Here is a 16,970-nt window from a genome sequence, read left to right on the forward strand (position 1 = left end):
ACCACAGCCAACACTGTGTGCTCTCCGCATGTGTTCACTCACTTAACCCCTGCGAAGCCTATGAAACAGGCACCTGCTGGTCAGGGTTTCAGATGCAGAAACTGAGACACTGACGCTGTCATAGAGAGCTATTGAGCTGGGATCCAAACTCAGCTTCTGACTCCAGAGCCCGCACTTGGCCACAACTCTATATACTCCCAGAAAAGTTTACAGCCAGTTGTCAGCTGCCCATTGTCTTCATAGAGGACGGGTGGTCAGCTTGGTCTCTGAAGCCGAATGGTTTAAAGTCCCAGCTCATTACTTACTGGGTGGCTGGGAGCTAAGGGTCTCTGAGCTTGCTTCCTGTCTGTAGAATGGGGATAACAGCACCCACTGGTGGTCCGCCTGTACCCAGGTGTCCTGCACCAGTGTTCCTGGAGAGACTAATGTAGCCACAGTGCCCCCAGGTGGCCACCCTGGTCGGGGCTCCAAGGCCAAGCAACCTTCTACAGTGGAAGGGAAAAGGAATTTGGACCCTTGGCCCCAGACACAAGCCCATGTGTAGACTATCAAAGAGCTCAAGTTCATGCAGGCTTCTTGCAAGAAGCCCAGGTGACACCGCTGAACGATCTCCCTTCAGATACCTAGAACTATCTGCTTCTGGACCCTAACTACGAGCTCACGAGCCTGATAACACGGGTCCAGAAAAGGTGAGACCCCGGAGAATCCACCAGCTGAGACCGACCGCCCAGAGGTTCGCCTGCAGGGCAGCTGAGCCCGGTCTGAGAGATGTGGCAGGGGTGGCGGCTGTCCATTCCATTTTGGCCAAAACAACCAGGTCTGTCATCCCCTGGCTTTTGTGTTTGGAAGAGAGTCAGAGACCAGGCTCCGTTCTGAGGCCCAGGGTTGACTCTCTTGATCTGCCACTTAGCAGCCACGTGACATAAGGTAAAAGGGGGAGCGACAGCACTGCGTACAGGGCCCGCCCCTCGAAATGAAAATCTAGCTGAGACACGAATGCCTAAACCCCTCCAAGATCACAGAGCTGTGCCAGAGCCGGGAAGTAGCTCCCCTGCGGGGCCCAGGGTGAGCAGCAGAGACTTCCTGGAGGGAGCCTGACCATGGGGAGGAGGACTGTGGGGGACAGCAGATGGTGGAGGACAGAAGTAGTCGTCAGGGAAAGGCAACAGCAGAGCAGAAGCAGACATGCTAGTAGACACAGTCACAGTGCTAACGGCAGTGCTGGCAGGAGGCGTGGACGCTAGCCTCAGACAACGCAGAGGAGAGGGTACCAACCCTCAGTACTTGCAAATCTGTGCTTCTGACATCCCCCCAATTTAACGACTACTAGCCCAGAAGTGTGCTGAGCAGAAGCCTCACCAATAACATCAACAGGTGCCTGAGATCTACAAGCAGACATCCTGTCTACTATACTCTGACAACCAAGTCAGCTCCGGAAAAGAAAGCGTTGTTCGGAAAATCAGAGCAGAAAATACATTCCCAGTACGTACCATGTTTAATGAAAAAAGCCTGTGTAAGTGGATGTGCACAATTCCCACTTGAGTTGTTCAAGGGTGAGTGGCAGTGGTTATAAAAGTCACAGTAGCAGCTGTGGGAGGAGGAGGAGTAGCAGGAGAGAGGAGTGCTAGTAGCAGGAGGCGGTCAGAGTGAGTGCTGGCACTAGTAAAAGTGGTAGCAATAGGGGCAAGGGTGGCGGTAGGGGGAAGGAGGCTGTAGGGGGTGAAGCAGCGGTAGGGAGGGCAGCAGTAGGAGGAGTAGCGGTAGGAGCAGCAGCAGTAGGAGGAGTAGCAGTAGTAGGAGCAGCAGTAGGCGGGGGCGGCAGTAGGCAGGGGCGGCAGCAGGAGGAGCAGCGGTAGCGGGGGTGGCAGCTGGAGCGGCAGCAGCAGGCACAATACATACAGCCTGTACCACGTGCACCCACCATTCTACAAACTCCTCTACGCTCTAATTCAGTTTTTACAATATCCCCAACTTCCGAAGAAACTGGAACAGAAAGAGGTCAACACAGACCTGTACCCCTGAGGCAAATAATACGTTATATGTTAATAACAGAAAGAAAGAAAGAATGAAAGAAAAAAAGAAAGAGAAGAGAAAGAAGGAAGGAAAGAAAGAAAAAGGAAGGAAGGAAGAAGGAAAGAAAGAGAGAGAGAAAGGAGAAAGAAAGACAGTCAGTCAAATAATCTGGCCGAGGGCCCCAGCCTTCTAAGTGCCACAGCTGGGATTCTGCGCTCCTCTCTCTATCCTGGACTGCAAAGGAGCAGCCTGAGGTTCCTGGGGGGTGCAGGTAAGCTGCCTGGCTGCACAGCCAGAAGCCAGGCTGTTTCGAGAATAAAATGAGAGAACGGACGTAACGTGTCCAGCACACAGCTGATGTGAAGGCACCGATGGCAGGACGGCGTGGAAAGCATTTCAGGGTTTCTAACCAAACATGCGGCTCCCAAGGCCAGAAGAGCAGGGCCAGGCTCCAGGTCCAGGACGGGGGTTTGGAGCAGGGTGAGGGTGGGACTATAGTCCCTTTGAGATCCTCTGAGATGTATTCCAAGCCCCTTCGCCACCAAAAAATGCACATACGCGAGGACACGACATAGGCTCCACAACATAGCGCCCCCCCCAACCCCGCACTCCCCAAGAACCTCCCTTTATCTCTTCAGTGGTTTTCCAGGCAACAAAGCCGACCTAACAGCGCCCATTCAAGTCAAGCCAGGAACCAACCAAGGGCTCAGGGCCGGGCTAGGGGAGGCCCGGCTCCGCCCTTCCCCACCTTACCCACGAGGCCCCACCACCTGCAAACCGCAGCTCCAACCCGTCCTCCTTTCGTAGGGTGTACGGTCTCAGGAGAACTGCATGAACGCTCTTTTCTTTAAAAGGGACAATCCCACATTTTTCAATCCAGAATATCCAAAATTGACCTTTGATTGGCAAATACTGGAAAAGCTCTAGGTGTTCAAACGCCGCCTCGTCACTGACTGTTGGGCATCTCCTGTGAAAACTGACCCGAACTAGCAGGAGGCCAGCGCTCAGAGCCGCCCTCAGCAGCACCGTCTGCCAACAGCTACAACTCTGCCGTGGGTCCCAAAGGCGAGTTCCAGGGACAATCACAGATACACACACACAAAGGCTGTGCTAGTCAAATACCTGTGAAAACTGGGGCAATAAGCTAAAAGGTTTCTTTCTCGCAGTTTTCAAAGGCTTTACTAGCCTAGCAAGCATTGTGGGCCTCCAAGGCAGAGAACAGCATGCCTGAACTTTCTGGACCACGGAACGCTGACCCAGCAGAACACACGCGGAGCTCTTCTGTGGCTCTAACAGGATCCCCTGTGCTTTGCGCCACTGCCCCCGGCCCCAGCGCAGCACCTCACCAAATCATGCCCCCCCCCCACTCCCACACAAGCCCCCATCAAGCTTCCAGTTCGAGAGGCTCCTGGACTGTCGTTGTCCAGGGTCCTGAAGACGTCCCTAGCCCACCACCCTGCCCCTCCACGAACACCGGGGCTCTCCTTCCTTCCCCCCTGCACACCTCCATCACTCCCCCTTAGACACCTCCCCTGCCAACACCCCTCCTCCCTTTTGGCAAATAAGCATTAAGGTTTTAGCTTCGTCATCGCGTCATCGCGTGAAACAGGCCACCCCGCCTTCAGCAGCCAAGGAGCTCTGCTTCCTCTCCCAGGAGAGGCATCAGCGACCTGATCTGTGTTTATTTACTGTACTGGCCGTCTTCCCTGGAACCAGCTCTACTCCCAATGTTCAAAAGCCAGAGTTTGGAAAATCCTTCAGATTTAAGCCGGCCTGGGACAGGTTTTGCAGAACCCACAGTAATGATGCCTTCATGATTTGCTCACACTTCCTCACCAGTTAAGAAAAGGCTGTTTTGCCCTCACGTCCCCTTCCCCTCTTGGCTGCTGTGAAAGGAAACCCCACAGGAAGTGGCTGCATAAGAGTGACAGGAGACCCTCTGAAACACAAGGTCAAGGCCTGCAGGGCCGTGAAAGTGTCCTTCTGGCAAATGTGCTCCCTCCCCGCCCTTCCCAGCGTGGTTTTCCTCTTACAGACACACACAGGGGGGTGCTATGTTTATTGTTTTCTTTTTTTAATGAAACTAAATCACTGCTTACAAAAACCTGCAAGAGCCCTCACGCCCATCCCCGTCACACTTCCCTTGGCTCAGCCTCTCCCCATCTCCCAGGGACTGAAGCTCATGAACGCCATGAGGGGAGAGGCCCTGGGCTCCGACCCGAGCCTTCCCAGGGTGACAGTTCTACCGCCCATGATCCTTCCTGTCAGGCTGAAGGTGGCATGGATGAGGGTGGTCCCCGCCGCTGTGGCTCTCAGGCCACCACCCGGACCAGAATGAAATGATGTGAATGCCCCGCCCCCGAGACCCCCCTCCCTCAGTAGTCTCTCCCCTTCCTCCCCCCACCCCCCACCCTAATTCTACCCCTCTACTGAGATGAGGCCCGGCTCCCAGATGCGAAGGGCCAGGGCCTACAGACTGTAGAACTTGAGGCTCCTGTCCATGCCCGTTGAAGCGATGAACTTGGCGTGGTGCCCAAACGCCACGCCTGTGGTCAGGCCGCTATGCTCTGAGGAGAGAGACAAGAGGCAGTAGTGAGGCTTCTCCCGCTCGCTCGGGGTCGAGCACTGACCCTGAGGACACGCTCCCAAATCCATCCAGCGCTCCGGGGTCAGTGCTCGCGCACTCTTTCCCCAGTCACCTCTACGCCCGAGGGCAGGGTGCTAGTCCAACCTGCACACCACAGGTCCTACTCCACGTCTGGCACACAGCAGGCACCTGTGCGCTGAATGCAGAGAGGAACGTCAGCGCCCCCACCTGAGCTCTCGGGGCAACTGCAATTCTGCTCCGTTCAAGGGCTAGAAGCCACTGAGAGCTGGCAGAGGGCGCAGTCTGGTTCTCTGCCTTCTCACCACCTCAGTTTTACAGATTTAGCTAAGTTTTCACTTCGGTTTAAAACCTCACTGCTCAGCCAGCTGGTGTACATTTATACTTTGTAGTTAGTTCTAACTCCTTGCTTATCACTGGGACAGTCCGTTAGCCTGTTCTAGCTCGGGGTTCCCACTTAGGGAACCTGGGCCCCCAACACAGAGCAGCACTGGGCCGAGGGCAGAAGAGGCTGGGTGACACACAGCCCTGGATTCAGGTAGTTCGTGAGCAACAAAGCAAATTCCTTCTAAATTTAGGGATAACACCTGGAGCCCCGACTACAGAGCCCAGGCTGTGCTTCCGGCCTCCATCCCACCTCCCTCCCAAGACAGGTGCAGTGCTGAGCAACGGCAAATCCTTACTACAAGCCACTGTTCTACATTCTACAACCATACGTGTGTATACACATGGATGCATGTCATATACATAGCTACTTCCTGTTATATATGGATGTGTGCACGCCTAAACAGATAACTCCGTATGTGTACGAACTCACCTAAACCTCATGGCCACCCGGTGGAGTACACACTGTCAGCATTCCCCAGAGAGGCTAGGCAACTTGTCCAATGTCACACAGCCTGAAGTGCACTTGAAGTGGTAGAGCTGGCATTCAAGGCCTAGCAGTCTGACACTTGAGTTCACTTTTTTAGCCACTCAACTCTGCTGTCTCAGGTGGTGATGGAAAGCTGCCTAGGCCACGTCACGCCCCCTAGAAATTCCTAGCCCAGTGGAATTTGCCCTCTTTGTCCTGGGCCAGGGCACCCAGGGGCCTTGGGGGTCCAGAGGTCAGACCCTACCTGTGAAATGAAGAATCTCTGTCCACTGTTTGCAGATGTAGATCTGGACATCCGTGCCCCCGAGCGCCAAGTAGGTGCCGCTCTGGTCAAAGATCAACGACTTCACCTGCCAGAAGACAGGACAGAGGTCACACGAGAACAGTCAGGGATACACAGAAGTTGGATCACTTCGGTGAATAAGCAACAACCGAGGAGCCGCAGCGACAGAGCAGGGGCGGGAGGGGCCCACCTCGAAGTTGTTATCCAGCTGCAGTGTCTTGAAGTTTTTAAGCTTGCGCAGATCCCAGAGCTTGACAGAGGAATCATCGGCCGCTGTGGCGAGGTAGTAGCCATTCTCCGAGAAGGCAATGCTGGTGATGGGCCCCGAGTGGCCGGGGAAGTTGGCCACGTTAGTGCGCTCCTACGGTTGGAGGATGGGTAGCACAACATCACCCACTGGTCATGAGAGGGAGAAGATGGAGTTCGCCAAATGCCTACCTCTGAGCCATCCTCCTCCACGCTTCAGGAAAGGACCACAAGCAGGAATGGCGGAAGCAGACGGCCCAGCCCAGGAACCCCAGACCACACCTATCACATCACATCACATCACATCTCTCTCTCTCACACACACACACACACACACACAACAAGCACACTCCAGGGCCAGGTGCCATCAGCACTTAATCACACTGTGTAGTCAAAGGCTCAGAACCTGGGCTTAGATGGAGGCTGCCATGTCCTACCTTCAAATCCCAGATCTTGATCTGCGAGTCCATGGTGCCTGTCCCAAAAATGAGTCCATCGGGGTGGAACTGCGCACAGGTGAGAGCTGTGGGAGAGGGAGACGGAGCTGCGGTCAGAGCCCACCGGACAGACAAGCACAGAGAAAAGTCCCTCGCTCTTCACGCTGCACACTGTGCCCAGCACAATGCCTGGCACCTGGCAGGTGCTGGCGGTTAATGTATTTTAAGAAAAAATGAACAAATGACAAAATAAAACATAAAACTAAATGAGAAGCAGCAAAAGACAGAGGCCAGCGCCTCTGAAGCAACTTACAGCAGCCAGAGGTCTCATCTGTCACCTTGGTGAGCACACGCCCTGTCTGGATGTCAGAGAAAGCCCAGTACTGAAAAAACAGAGACAATGGAGCCAGTAAGAAAGCGGGTGCCCTTCAGGAAGGCAGGGACCCTTGTTCGGCAAACCCTGGCCAAGGTAGGCCCTCCGAGCAGAGGAACGTCCTCCTCTGGGGTTCTGGGGAACCAGCTGGTGTTGGCAAGATGCTCCCTCCTCCCAGGATGTTCAAGCTCGGAGACCAGCAGGCCTCTGCAGTGTCCAGGCTGGCACCACACCTGGTCATCAGAGGAGCTCAGGAGATAGTCCCCAGTGGCATGAAGGCTGAGGCCTGTCACAGCACTCTCGTGCGCCCGAACAACCTGCACACAAGAGGCATTCGGGACCGACCAAATCCTGATAGTAGCATCTGGAGAGGCAGAAAAGACCAGCTCCTGAAAAAACAGAAGAGATGGACCATACAATTTTACAAAACCGGGGACAGCCACAACCCCAACAACTGCTACTCTTTCAGTCCTGTCCTGCCTAGCACCATCCATCCACCCAGTGATGCCTAACGGAGCCGACAGTAAATGCTATTTAAAATGGTAACTCAAACAGCAGCGGCCTAGATGAGGAAGCCTATCTAGTGCTAAGAAGGCCAGTTGCACCAGAGAGCAGTTTCCCACGCCCTGTTTCTAAGACCAGAGCGGGCAATGTGTCTAATGCAATTGAGGAACTAAGTTTTTAAATTTTAGTTTACTTGGGGCGCCTGGGCGGCTCAGTGAGTTGAGCCTCTGACTTCGGCACAGGTCATGACTCCCAGGGTCCTGGGATCGAGCCCCGTGTTGGGCTCTCTGTTCAGCAGGGAGCCTACTCCCCTTCTCTCTCTGCCTGCCTCTCTGCCTACATGTGATCTGTCAAATAAATAAATTTTTTAAAAAATCTTTAATTTTTAGTTTATTTTATTTTGCTTAAATAGACACATTAGCTAATGGCTACTGGCACGGGTGGCATGGGTCTAAGCACAGGGTCTGGGAGGGGCCACAGGACCAGGACCCCCCCACCCACTTCAGCTCTGCAGGGGCAAGTTAATCCTCAGAAAAATATGGGGCAGAGAGAACCTCCATAGTGTCAGCCACCAATTATTTGGGTTAGGACATTAAAAACTGTAAGGTACAACCAACTACCCTATTTCGTCAGTATGATCTCATTAAGAGAAATAACAGCACCCAGTCAGCAAAGAAGGAATGCTTTCCACCTGAAACACATTTAGTTTTGGGGTGCCCGGCTGACCTAGGGGAGCATGTGACCCTTGATCTCAGGGTCAGGAGCTTGAGCCCCACATTGAGATTAGATTTAAAAAACCTGAAGAGAATAAATGAAAAATAAATAAATACATTTAATTTCACAAAAAATTCATGTTCATCATCTATTTCTAATTTCCTTAAGGAATAGGGAAAAGGCTAATTGGGAAGCACAGACTCAGCCGCTCTCCTACAGTCTCAGACCCAAACTGACCCAGACCTCAAGACTCAAATCCTCTAAGGTCAGTAATCTGGTCTACTCAGCGGTCTTTGCCCTCTATGCCAGCACCTCTTCATCTACTTTAGCCCACGCCACTGTCAACAGTCAATATCAAGCCCGCCAACCCCACAGGACCGTGGGAATGTGGACACACCTGTCCTTCCCACATATGCTAAGGCAAGACTTCGCTGAGTTTTGTTTTCCAGTTCGTACTACAAACAGCGTAGGGTTTTTCCTTTCCCTAACATAACGTAGGTTATGAATAAGCTTATTCAAGCTCTCCGTTTCCTCTCTTCCCCCTGGTCTGAAGGCCACTGCTCTAGAAGGTTCTACAGAGTACAGGGCAACCCCATGACTGCAAACAAAGGCCTAGTGCCCACTCTAAAGGCTCAGCATTCTTCCTCGGGCCTGATTCACTTCCAGGAGCACACAGCAGGGCACTGGATAACTGGGCTGCGACCCAGACCACTGCAACAGCAACCACTGCTCAGGAAGGAGGAGCCCGGGTGACTGGCAGAACCCTTTACCTGGGAAGGATGAAACACCACACTGGTGACTTTCTTGGTATGGCCTTTGAGGGTGGCCAAGATTTGCTCAGAACTCTTGTCGAAGACGACAACATTTTTATCCGCCCCACCTAAAAAGGACCCAGATGAGATCCAAAAATGAGTCACGCCCACCTGGGTCCTCTGCTGAAAAAGGTACTTTTGTCCCCAGGCCATGCAGAGAACAGGAGCATGCACCTTCCCCGCCACCCTCCCCGCTTTGGCCTGCTGGGCCCAGCTGGCTCTCACCAGTAAGGATCTTGTTTGTGTCGGCAGGACAGAGGTCCAGGGCCAGGATCCCAGGAATGCTGGCACTGTGCAAGCCCTGAGCAGAGAGTACGACATCAAACCCAGCTGTGGCCGAACCCAAACCTGCCAGAGAGCCACACAACTCCCCCACTCCATCCCCAGCCCTGGGGAACAAGAGTGACTTCTGTCCCTCATCCACTGCACTTGGCCTTCTGCTTGGACACAGCGCTGCCCTCGCGGCATTACTGGGAAGGCCAGCACTGGGGCAAGAAGCTGGGACCTTTGTGCAGTTCTATGGCCACCGCCCTCCACTCTGGCTGCCCACCCGATACCACAGGGGCACCCTGCCCCACAGCTAGCAGGAACCCGGCGACTCACCACGTGCGAGGCCACCTGCCGGTATTTGCTCAGCTCCTCCGGCTTCACCAGCTCCTCTGGCACCGTCTTCCCTCTCTGAGCAAAAGCGAAAGGCCCCCAACAAGAGCAGCAGTGAGTGCAGGATGCAGCGACCCCCCACTTCCCCAAAGGCGGCCGCCGCCTCCACTGACCAGCTCTCCCCTGGCTCCCCTGGCTCTGGGAAGACTCACCTTCTTACGCTCCGTGGTGAGCACAGTGGCCTTGTCTTGAAGCTGGGCGAGAGAGAGAACAGCAACACTGAGACAAGTGATTTGGCCAGCTGGATGTCGGTCCCATCTCCAAGCGCCACCTGCACTCACGATCTGCCAGTTCTGAGCTAAGGGCTTACGTGCGTTCCCTCTTCTTACTCTCACCCCAATTTGATGAGGGGGGGTTCTGCTGACCTTACTTCGTAGAGGGGACACTGAGCCTCCGAGGAGTGAGGGCACTTCCCCAAGGCCTCAGCAGTGACAAATGGCAGAGCGAGCACCTGAACCAGCTCTGCTGAGCTCCCAGACCAGGTCGACACCATCGAGAGAGGGGAGATGCAAGGTGAGCACAGACAAGACACAAACCACCAACTCCTACAAAAGGCGAGTTCTGTGAGTACAGCAGGGCACTGGCCCTGGAATCCCGCCCGCTCTGCCTCTTGTGAGCTCTGCCTTTCAATCTTTTCTCCTTTTTGAGGATTTTATTTATTTGACAGAGAGAGACATAGTGAAAGAGGGAATACAAACAGGATGAGTGAGAGAGGGAGAGGCAGGCTTCCCACAGATCCAGGGCTTGATCCCAGGACCCTGGGATCTTGACCTGAGCCAAAGACAGACACTTAACAACGGAGCCACCCACGCGTCCCTCTGCCCTTGAATCTTAGTCTCCGGTTCTTTATCTGTAAACCTAAAAATGGCAATTCCCATTCTGTCTCCCTCAGAGAAAACACATGAGAATGTGTAACAAAGTGTTTCACAATCTGCAAAGAACCCCCATAACAGTAAGAGCTACAAGCTGCACTTACCAGGAATTACAATCTTTTAAATTCTCACAAGTCTATAAAGTAGACACTGTTACTCTCAGTTTCGAAACAAGGAAAAGGAAATAAAGAGTTGGTTAAGTCAACCCAAGGTCAGCCAGCTCCTAAGAGGTGACAACAGAGCATGAACACAGGCGGTGCGGCCTGAGTCTGTGCTCTGCTCCCCTCTGCCCGAGTCCCACATGGCTGGGCTTCCTAGTCAGATAGGACTCAAGGCAGAGGGTGAGAAGTAAGGGCCCACAAACATTCCAACCAAGTGACTTCCCACAACTTACCTTCTGGATAATCTCGGGGGTCATTCCCACCAACTCGCCCAAATCCATCGGCTCGCCTGCACCCTGAAGACAAGAAAGTTAAAGGTGAGGGAGGCGCAGAAAGCCAAAGACCCTTGCAAGAGAGCCACATGTGACACTGCACACAGGGGCTGCTCATGGTGGGGGGCGGGGGTCCACTCACCGCGACACTCGGCTGTGAGCTTGGCACGGCCTGAGGCACGATGAGACCGGCCTGAGGCTTCAGGGTGGCCAGAGCTGAGAGAGAAGAATACATTAGAAATGGGGTGTCACAGAGCAGGACCGGCCCAGAGAGGGGGATGGCAGGGCAGGGGCAGCACCTTCTCGGGCAGCTGTAACTTCCTTGGTGAGACGGGCTATGACGCGGCAGGCAGCATCGTGCTGGTACAGAGCGTGGGACAGCTCCTGGCGGGTTGTCTGCAGCTGCTGGCGCAGAGTGAAGCTGTGCAGCATGACTGCGTCCTGGGGAAGGGAAACGCCACCGTGAGGGGCTGGGGAGGAGCAGGGAGCACCCGGTGGAAGAGTCAGCCCTTGACCAAGAGCATACTGCCCCGTATTCCCCCAGCCTGGACCAGTATCAGTAACCCAAGAGGACCGGGAGGGGCCGGGAGCGTGCTGGCAGCCACTTGGGAGCTGCCACCGCACACCAAACACTGGGCACAGGGAGCACTGGGAGCCCACTCTTCCCCACCCCATCTTCTCCAATTCCCTGGCCAATCTCAACATCATGCCGTCTCCTCCCCAACAGGGGAAGAGTAAGGCCGCTGTTGCCTTTTACCGACTGCCCTCATTGTGTCGGGTGCCGTACCTGACAGTCGCTCAAGATGTGTTCACTCATTCGTCTTTCAGAGAGCCTTCTACATACAGTGTGGCTCTCGGTGCTGGGGATACACCGATGAACAAAACAAATCCCTGGGGCGCCTGAGTGGCTCAGTCAGTTAAACGTCTGCCTTTGGCTCCAATCATGATCCCAGAGTCCTGGATCGAGCCCCACACTGGGCTCCCTGCTCAGCAGGAGCCTGCTTCTCTCTCTGCCCGCTGCTCCCTTTGCTTGTGTGCTCTCGCTCTCTCTCGCTGTCTCACTCTCATTCTATCTCAAATAAAATCTTAAGGAAAAAAAAAATCCCTGATGTCACCTTCTACTCTAACCTTATTCTAATTCTCCCTCAAACCCTGAGAGATTGGTATAAACCCTGTTCTTTAGTCAGGAAAGCTGGACTCACATATGAGCAATTTGCCCAAGGTCATATGGCAAGTGAGGAAGGGAGCTAAGTGTGCAACCCAGATCTGTGTGAGCTCAACAACCAGGCTCCTCCTCCACTATCATCCTGCCCCTCAAAAAACAAAATAAAGCGAAACAAAACAAGACTCCACCCTTCCCACCCCAAATCCTAGAGCAGTGATCCCCTGTGAAGTACAGAGACATCAGTTCTCTTCCAGGGACTCACCCACTCGTCCTGCAAGGCTTTCAGAATGGCTGGGATGCTGGTAGCAGAGGGAGGTTTGGGCCGGATTGGGTGAGCAACTGCCAAGAGAGGGAGAGCGCGTATGAAGAACCGTAACTCAGGGACTCTTCCTGTCCCCCACCCGTTTCCCCTATGTTAACAGAACAGCATCTCCTCCTCCAGTGCACTGGCCCCACCTCCCAGCCTCTCAAGCTCTGAGCTAAAAGCTCTGGACAGAGGCCAGCCACCAGGCACCTTTGATGTCGATGAGCTGCTCCTCAGACAGAGGCTGGTTGTTGATGGGGTCTGTGCCATTCTCTGCAATATACTTCTCAATGAGCCGCCGCTCGTAAACATGATTAGAGACGGGGGACACGCACGGGTGCTCTGGCACTTCATTGGAGACTGTGGAGAAAAGGCAGGCAATCAGCTTGGGGTGGTGAAAGGGACTTTGGACAAAGGGATGCCTCACAGGCAACTGGCCCCGACAAAACCACACTTCCCCACATTCAACTGACAGAAAGCAGGACATGACACCAGTTTTGCAGTGTCCTCAGCATCTTTCCAGCTACATAACCAGCTTCTTTCTCCATCACTCCCCTGACAGAGAGTCAACCAACAATTACTGCATTACTACTATGGGCCACATACCTCCAGAGCAGTCAATAATCCCCGCCCATCTCCGTTTGGAACAAAGACAAGCACCCATTATACTCTGGGACACAGAAAGACACATGGCCACTCCAATCTCAGTCTAGAACCAAGATGGATAATCAGACAGCGAAATTACAAAGCACTGTGAATATGTCACATTAAGAAACGCTTCAACTGCATTCTCAAGTGCCAAGCCTGATTGTAAACATTTTCTGTGGGTTCACTCATCCTCACAACAACCCCCAACAGAGGTACCACGGGCGCGCCTGCCTCAGTAGGCTATGCACCCCTGAGGACAGGGATTCCAGGCGGTCTGCCTTCCAGCACAATGCAGATGCCCAGCCGGCATCCAGTCAACATCTAACAAAAACATCTAAGCACAATCAAATGAAAAGAAGGATGGTGCTGGGAATATGGGGGGAAAAAACCTTCCTCGACACTGAAAGAAAACAATCAGTGTGAAAATATTTTGCGAACTTCAATTTCTTCGCTATGAAAAATTCCTTTTTCTGGCCCTCATTTCCCTTTCTTCCTGCCTCCCTCGTTCTGGATTCACGGAGAGGTTCTGAGAAGAGCACAGGGCTTCCCGAAGCTGGAAGCATGTGGAGAAAGGGATGCTCTAGTAACCTGATGACACAGATTGGAAAACATCTGCGTGCCGCATTAAAATACCAAAAGGAAGGCCCCTACAAGGCAAGGGGGAAAAGCATGGATCTGGGGTGGGAGAAACTACCTCCACCACCGGCTCCGCCACAGCCTCTCCCAGCCTTACATCCTCATCTGTAAAACCCCCATCTTCCTTTCTGCTTTGGAGAATTCTTGTGAGGATAAAATGAGATCACCGACTGGGAAGCGCCGCGTCGACCAAAGGCTTTACAAATGTGCGCTGTGTTTGGTACAGAGGGAGCCTGGGAGGCTGGGAGCCAGGGGCCTGGATTCCTGCCCTGTCACTGCCTCTAACTGGCCGTGTGACCTTCGCAAACTGCAGAATCTCTGACTACCCGAGCGGGACCTCAGACGTCATGCAGTGCAATACCCTCTTTTTGCAGGTGTGGAAACTGAGGCCCAGAGCCTGCGCCAGATCACAAAGCCAATCGGGAGGGAGATCCTCACAAGCCCGATTCCTACACCGCAGCTGCTTCCCTGCACCAGCTCCCTCCATCCAGGGCTCAGTTCACTGCGTAAACGAGGTGCTTGGCCTCAGTGACGTCTGCGACAATAAACTTGAGGCGTTATGTAAACTGTGAAGCGCTGCGCAAATGCACCCCACGCCAGGGAGGAGGAGGACCCCCGCGCTGACAGGCCGCCGCCCTGCCCCCAGGGAGCCCTGTTTTCGCCTCCGTCCCGACCCCCGCGCCGCAGAGGCCCGCAGCTCCTCCCGCTCCGCGCTCCGGCCCCCTGCGACCCGCGATCGGCCGCAGCCGACACTCACTCGAGCAGATCAGGGACATGGCGCCGTCGCTGCGCTCCCAGGCGCCTCACACCGGGCTCCGGGATTCGCTTCTGCGCCCCCGCGGGCCGCTTCCGGTCCCCCGCTGCTTCCGGGACGCTCCGCGACTAGCGGGGAGCGACCCCGCCGAGCGATGTTCGCGTAGCGCTTCACGTGGGGCTGCGGCCGCTCGCGCGCCTCAGCCTCCACCACCTAACGGAAACTGCCCTTTCCCAGAATGCAACCGAGCAGGAAAGGGCCCGCCACGGAACCTTCGGCCATTTCCGGACCTACTCGGCGCCTTCCGTAAAGCGCTCCCGGGGGCGGGGGCAGAGGAGGTTCTAAACTACATTTCCCACGATGCAGTGGGAATTTAAAGCCACTACGTTGAACAACACTTTGGGGAGACCTGTGCTGTGCTGGTCCATGGGGACGTTATCTCGTACATACTTTGGAGTGTAAGTGAATTTCCTAACACACTTTTTAAAATGCATCTTCCTGGGGTCTGCCTTAGTCTGCATTTTTAGTGCGTGCCCCACGTGATTCTGAGGCAGGTGTATCTCCGGCCACCCTTTGAGACACGCGGCTAGGTGGCCGGAAAAGAAAGCACAGGTGCAGAGGGGTAGAGAAACCAGCCCTGAGGGGAAAACTGTTCTGGCCCTGCCTCTACTACCAATTTGCGCTGGGATCGTGGGCAAGTCATCACCTTCTGTGCCCCTTTCCCGCATGACTGCCAGGCCCCTTCCAGCTCAGATCTGTCGGGTTCTAAGTGGCTGTCTGTAAGAGGTTCTAAGGAATCATGGACGGAACACGTGGTGTGGCCTATTAGGGATCCAAGTGTAATCAGTGAGGTCGTCTTGGCTGAAGAGGGGTGAATGGGCTGGATTTTTGCAGGTAGGCAATACTTAGATAGAAGGGAAGAACAAGGATCCCAAGAAGAGGAAGAGCTTGAGGAAAAGCTTGGAGAGAAGAGAACAAGTTGCAGGTATGAAGGGCAGCATGGCGTAAGAGCCAAGAGCAGTCTGAAGTCTGAAGCCAGATCGCCTGTACTCTAATCCCAGCCCACCCAGCTAGTAAACTGTATGAACTTCCCGGCCTTTATTTCTTCATCTGTAAAATAGGGGGAATAATACCAAAGGTTAAATTAGCTCATAGGGTTCTTGTGAGGAGTTAATATTTAAAAAGTGCTTTGGGGGGCGCTGGGGTGGCTCAGTCAGTTAAGCGTCCTTCTCTTGATCTCAGCTCAAGTCTTTATCTCAGGGTTGTGAGTTCAAGCCCCGCTTCTAGCCTACTTAAAAATAAATAACATAAATAAAAAGAGCTTTGACATTGCCTGGCACATAGTAAGTACGATATACATATTCGTGTTTATTACTATTCCTGAATCCAAGCAAGACTGTACAAACTATTATGTCTCCCCTGCAGCAGTAAATTAACATCCTCATTGGTCTTGCTTCCAGCCTAGCCTTCCAATCCACTTTTTACAGAACAGCCAGTGATCCTCTTCCCATGAAAAATCTATTCCTGCTACTCCCCAGGCTTTCCAAATTCATCCAACAAATATTAATTGGGTGCCTCCTAAGTGCCAGACTCTGCTCTGATAACTGGAGATACAAATGGTGAACGAGGTTTCTGCTTTCTTGGAGCTTACATTCTTTTTTCTTGGGGGGGGGGGGGTGAAGTAGCAAAGACAGTCAACACATCAGAAAAAAATTCCAGAGAGAGGTAAGTACTAAGAATTAAACAAATCAGAGAAAGATGGACAGGAGGTGGTGTGGATGGGAGAGATGGGCTGCTTTAAACAGGGTATTCAGGGAGGTCATCTCTGAGGAGGTGATATTTTTGCCAAGAACTGAATGAGGGAGAGTGTTTCTGGCAGAGAAAACTTGCCCCCAAGTCCTGCATCATCTAGCTCCTACTGACCTCCACCACCACACTTCATCTTGCCTCCAGCCACACTGGCTTTTCAAGTCCTCAAATTAGCCCCTCTGGCTGGTACCACTACTTGTGCCTGGCACACCTTCCTCCTCTCTCCTCCCCACCTATTCCCTCCAAAGTGAACTTCCATCTCATCTTAAATGGCACTTCCCCTGGGGCCTTTTCCTTGACCCCCGACTGAAGTTGACACCCCCACAGCACCCTGTAATTCTCCTTCAAGGCGTTCTGGACGCTATAATCATTTGATGATTTAATTGCTTACAGGCGTCTGATCTCTGTGCTCTCCATCAGACTGTAAACTCTGTGATACCAGGAACCATTGTTATTCTGGTCACTGTTTCCCTCAGAGTCTAACGCTGCACCTGACACACAGCGGGAACTTCATAGCTGCTGTTGGTTGAATGACAGGCTGTCCGACACCAAGTGTCTTGAATATTTGGAAGTGATAGGAAATAAAATGGATCCATTTAGTCAGGGCCTTGAACCAGAGGCTAGTTAGACTTGATCTGGCTGGTAGCAGAACAGGAGCTGAACTGTGGAGTGATAGCTACACTTCCCAAAGATTCCTCCAGAAGACCCTGGATGGCTTGGAGGAGTCCAGAGTGGAGGAAGAGAGCCAGGAATTCATTTGTTGGACAAATCCTTGTTGAGTACCCACTGTGTGCCAGTCAGGCACTATCGTGGGCGTTAGGGATACCA

At 53.4% G+C, this 16,970-nt stretch overlaps 1 protein-coding gene across 1 annotated transcript; it reads right to left on the reverse strand.

Annotated features, from left to right (window-relative positions):
* Window positions 1–4,068: 4,068 nt before the first annotated feature.
* Window positions 4,069–14,573, reverse strand: PRPF19 (pre-mRNA processing factor 19). Its single transcript, XM_082749120.1, has 16 exons — window positions 14,337–14,573; window positions 12,506–12,655; window positions 12,254–12,330; window positions 11,126–11,267; window positions 10,969–11,042; window positions 10,788–10,850; window positions 9,674–9,715; window positions 9,465–9,539; window positions 9,087–9,162; window positions 8,820–8,929; window positions 7,065–7,220; window positions 6,772–6,841; window positions 6,459–6,544; window positions 5,966–6,136; window positions 5,737–5,842; window positions 4,069–4,580 (listed from the first exon to the last, which is right to left on the reverse strand). The coding sequence occupies exons 1-16, from the start codon at window positions 14,353–14,355 to the stop codon at window positions 4,483–4,485; spliced, it is 1,515 nt and encodes a 504-aa protein (XP_082605246.1). The 5' UTR covers window positions 14,356–14,573; the 3' UTR covers window positions 4,069–4,482.
* Window positions 14,574–16,970: the final 2,397 nt, after the last annotated feature.

Source organism: Mustela nivalis, assembly GCF_964662115.1.
Source record: "Mustela nivalis genome assembly, chromosome: 9".
Taxonomy (NCBI): domain Eukaryota; kingdom Metazoa; phylum Chordata; class Mammalia; order Carnivora; family Mustelidae; genus Mustela; species Mustela nivalis.

Coding starts and splice junctions, on each gene's coding strand:
- PRPF19 (XM_082749120.1), bottom strand. Junction 11,043..11,125: donor AGTTACAGCTGCCCGAGAAG/GTGCTGCCCCTG, acceptor CTTCTCTCTCAG/CTCTGGCCACCCTGAAGCCT. Junction 5,843..5,965: donor AGCTGGATAACAACTTCGAG/GTGGGCCCCTCC, acceptor GTCTTCTGGCAG/GTGAAGTCGTTGATCTTTGA.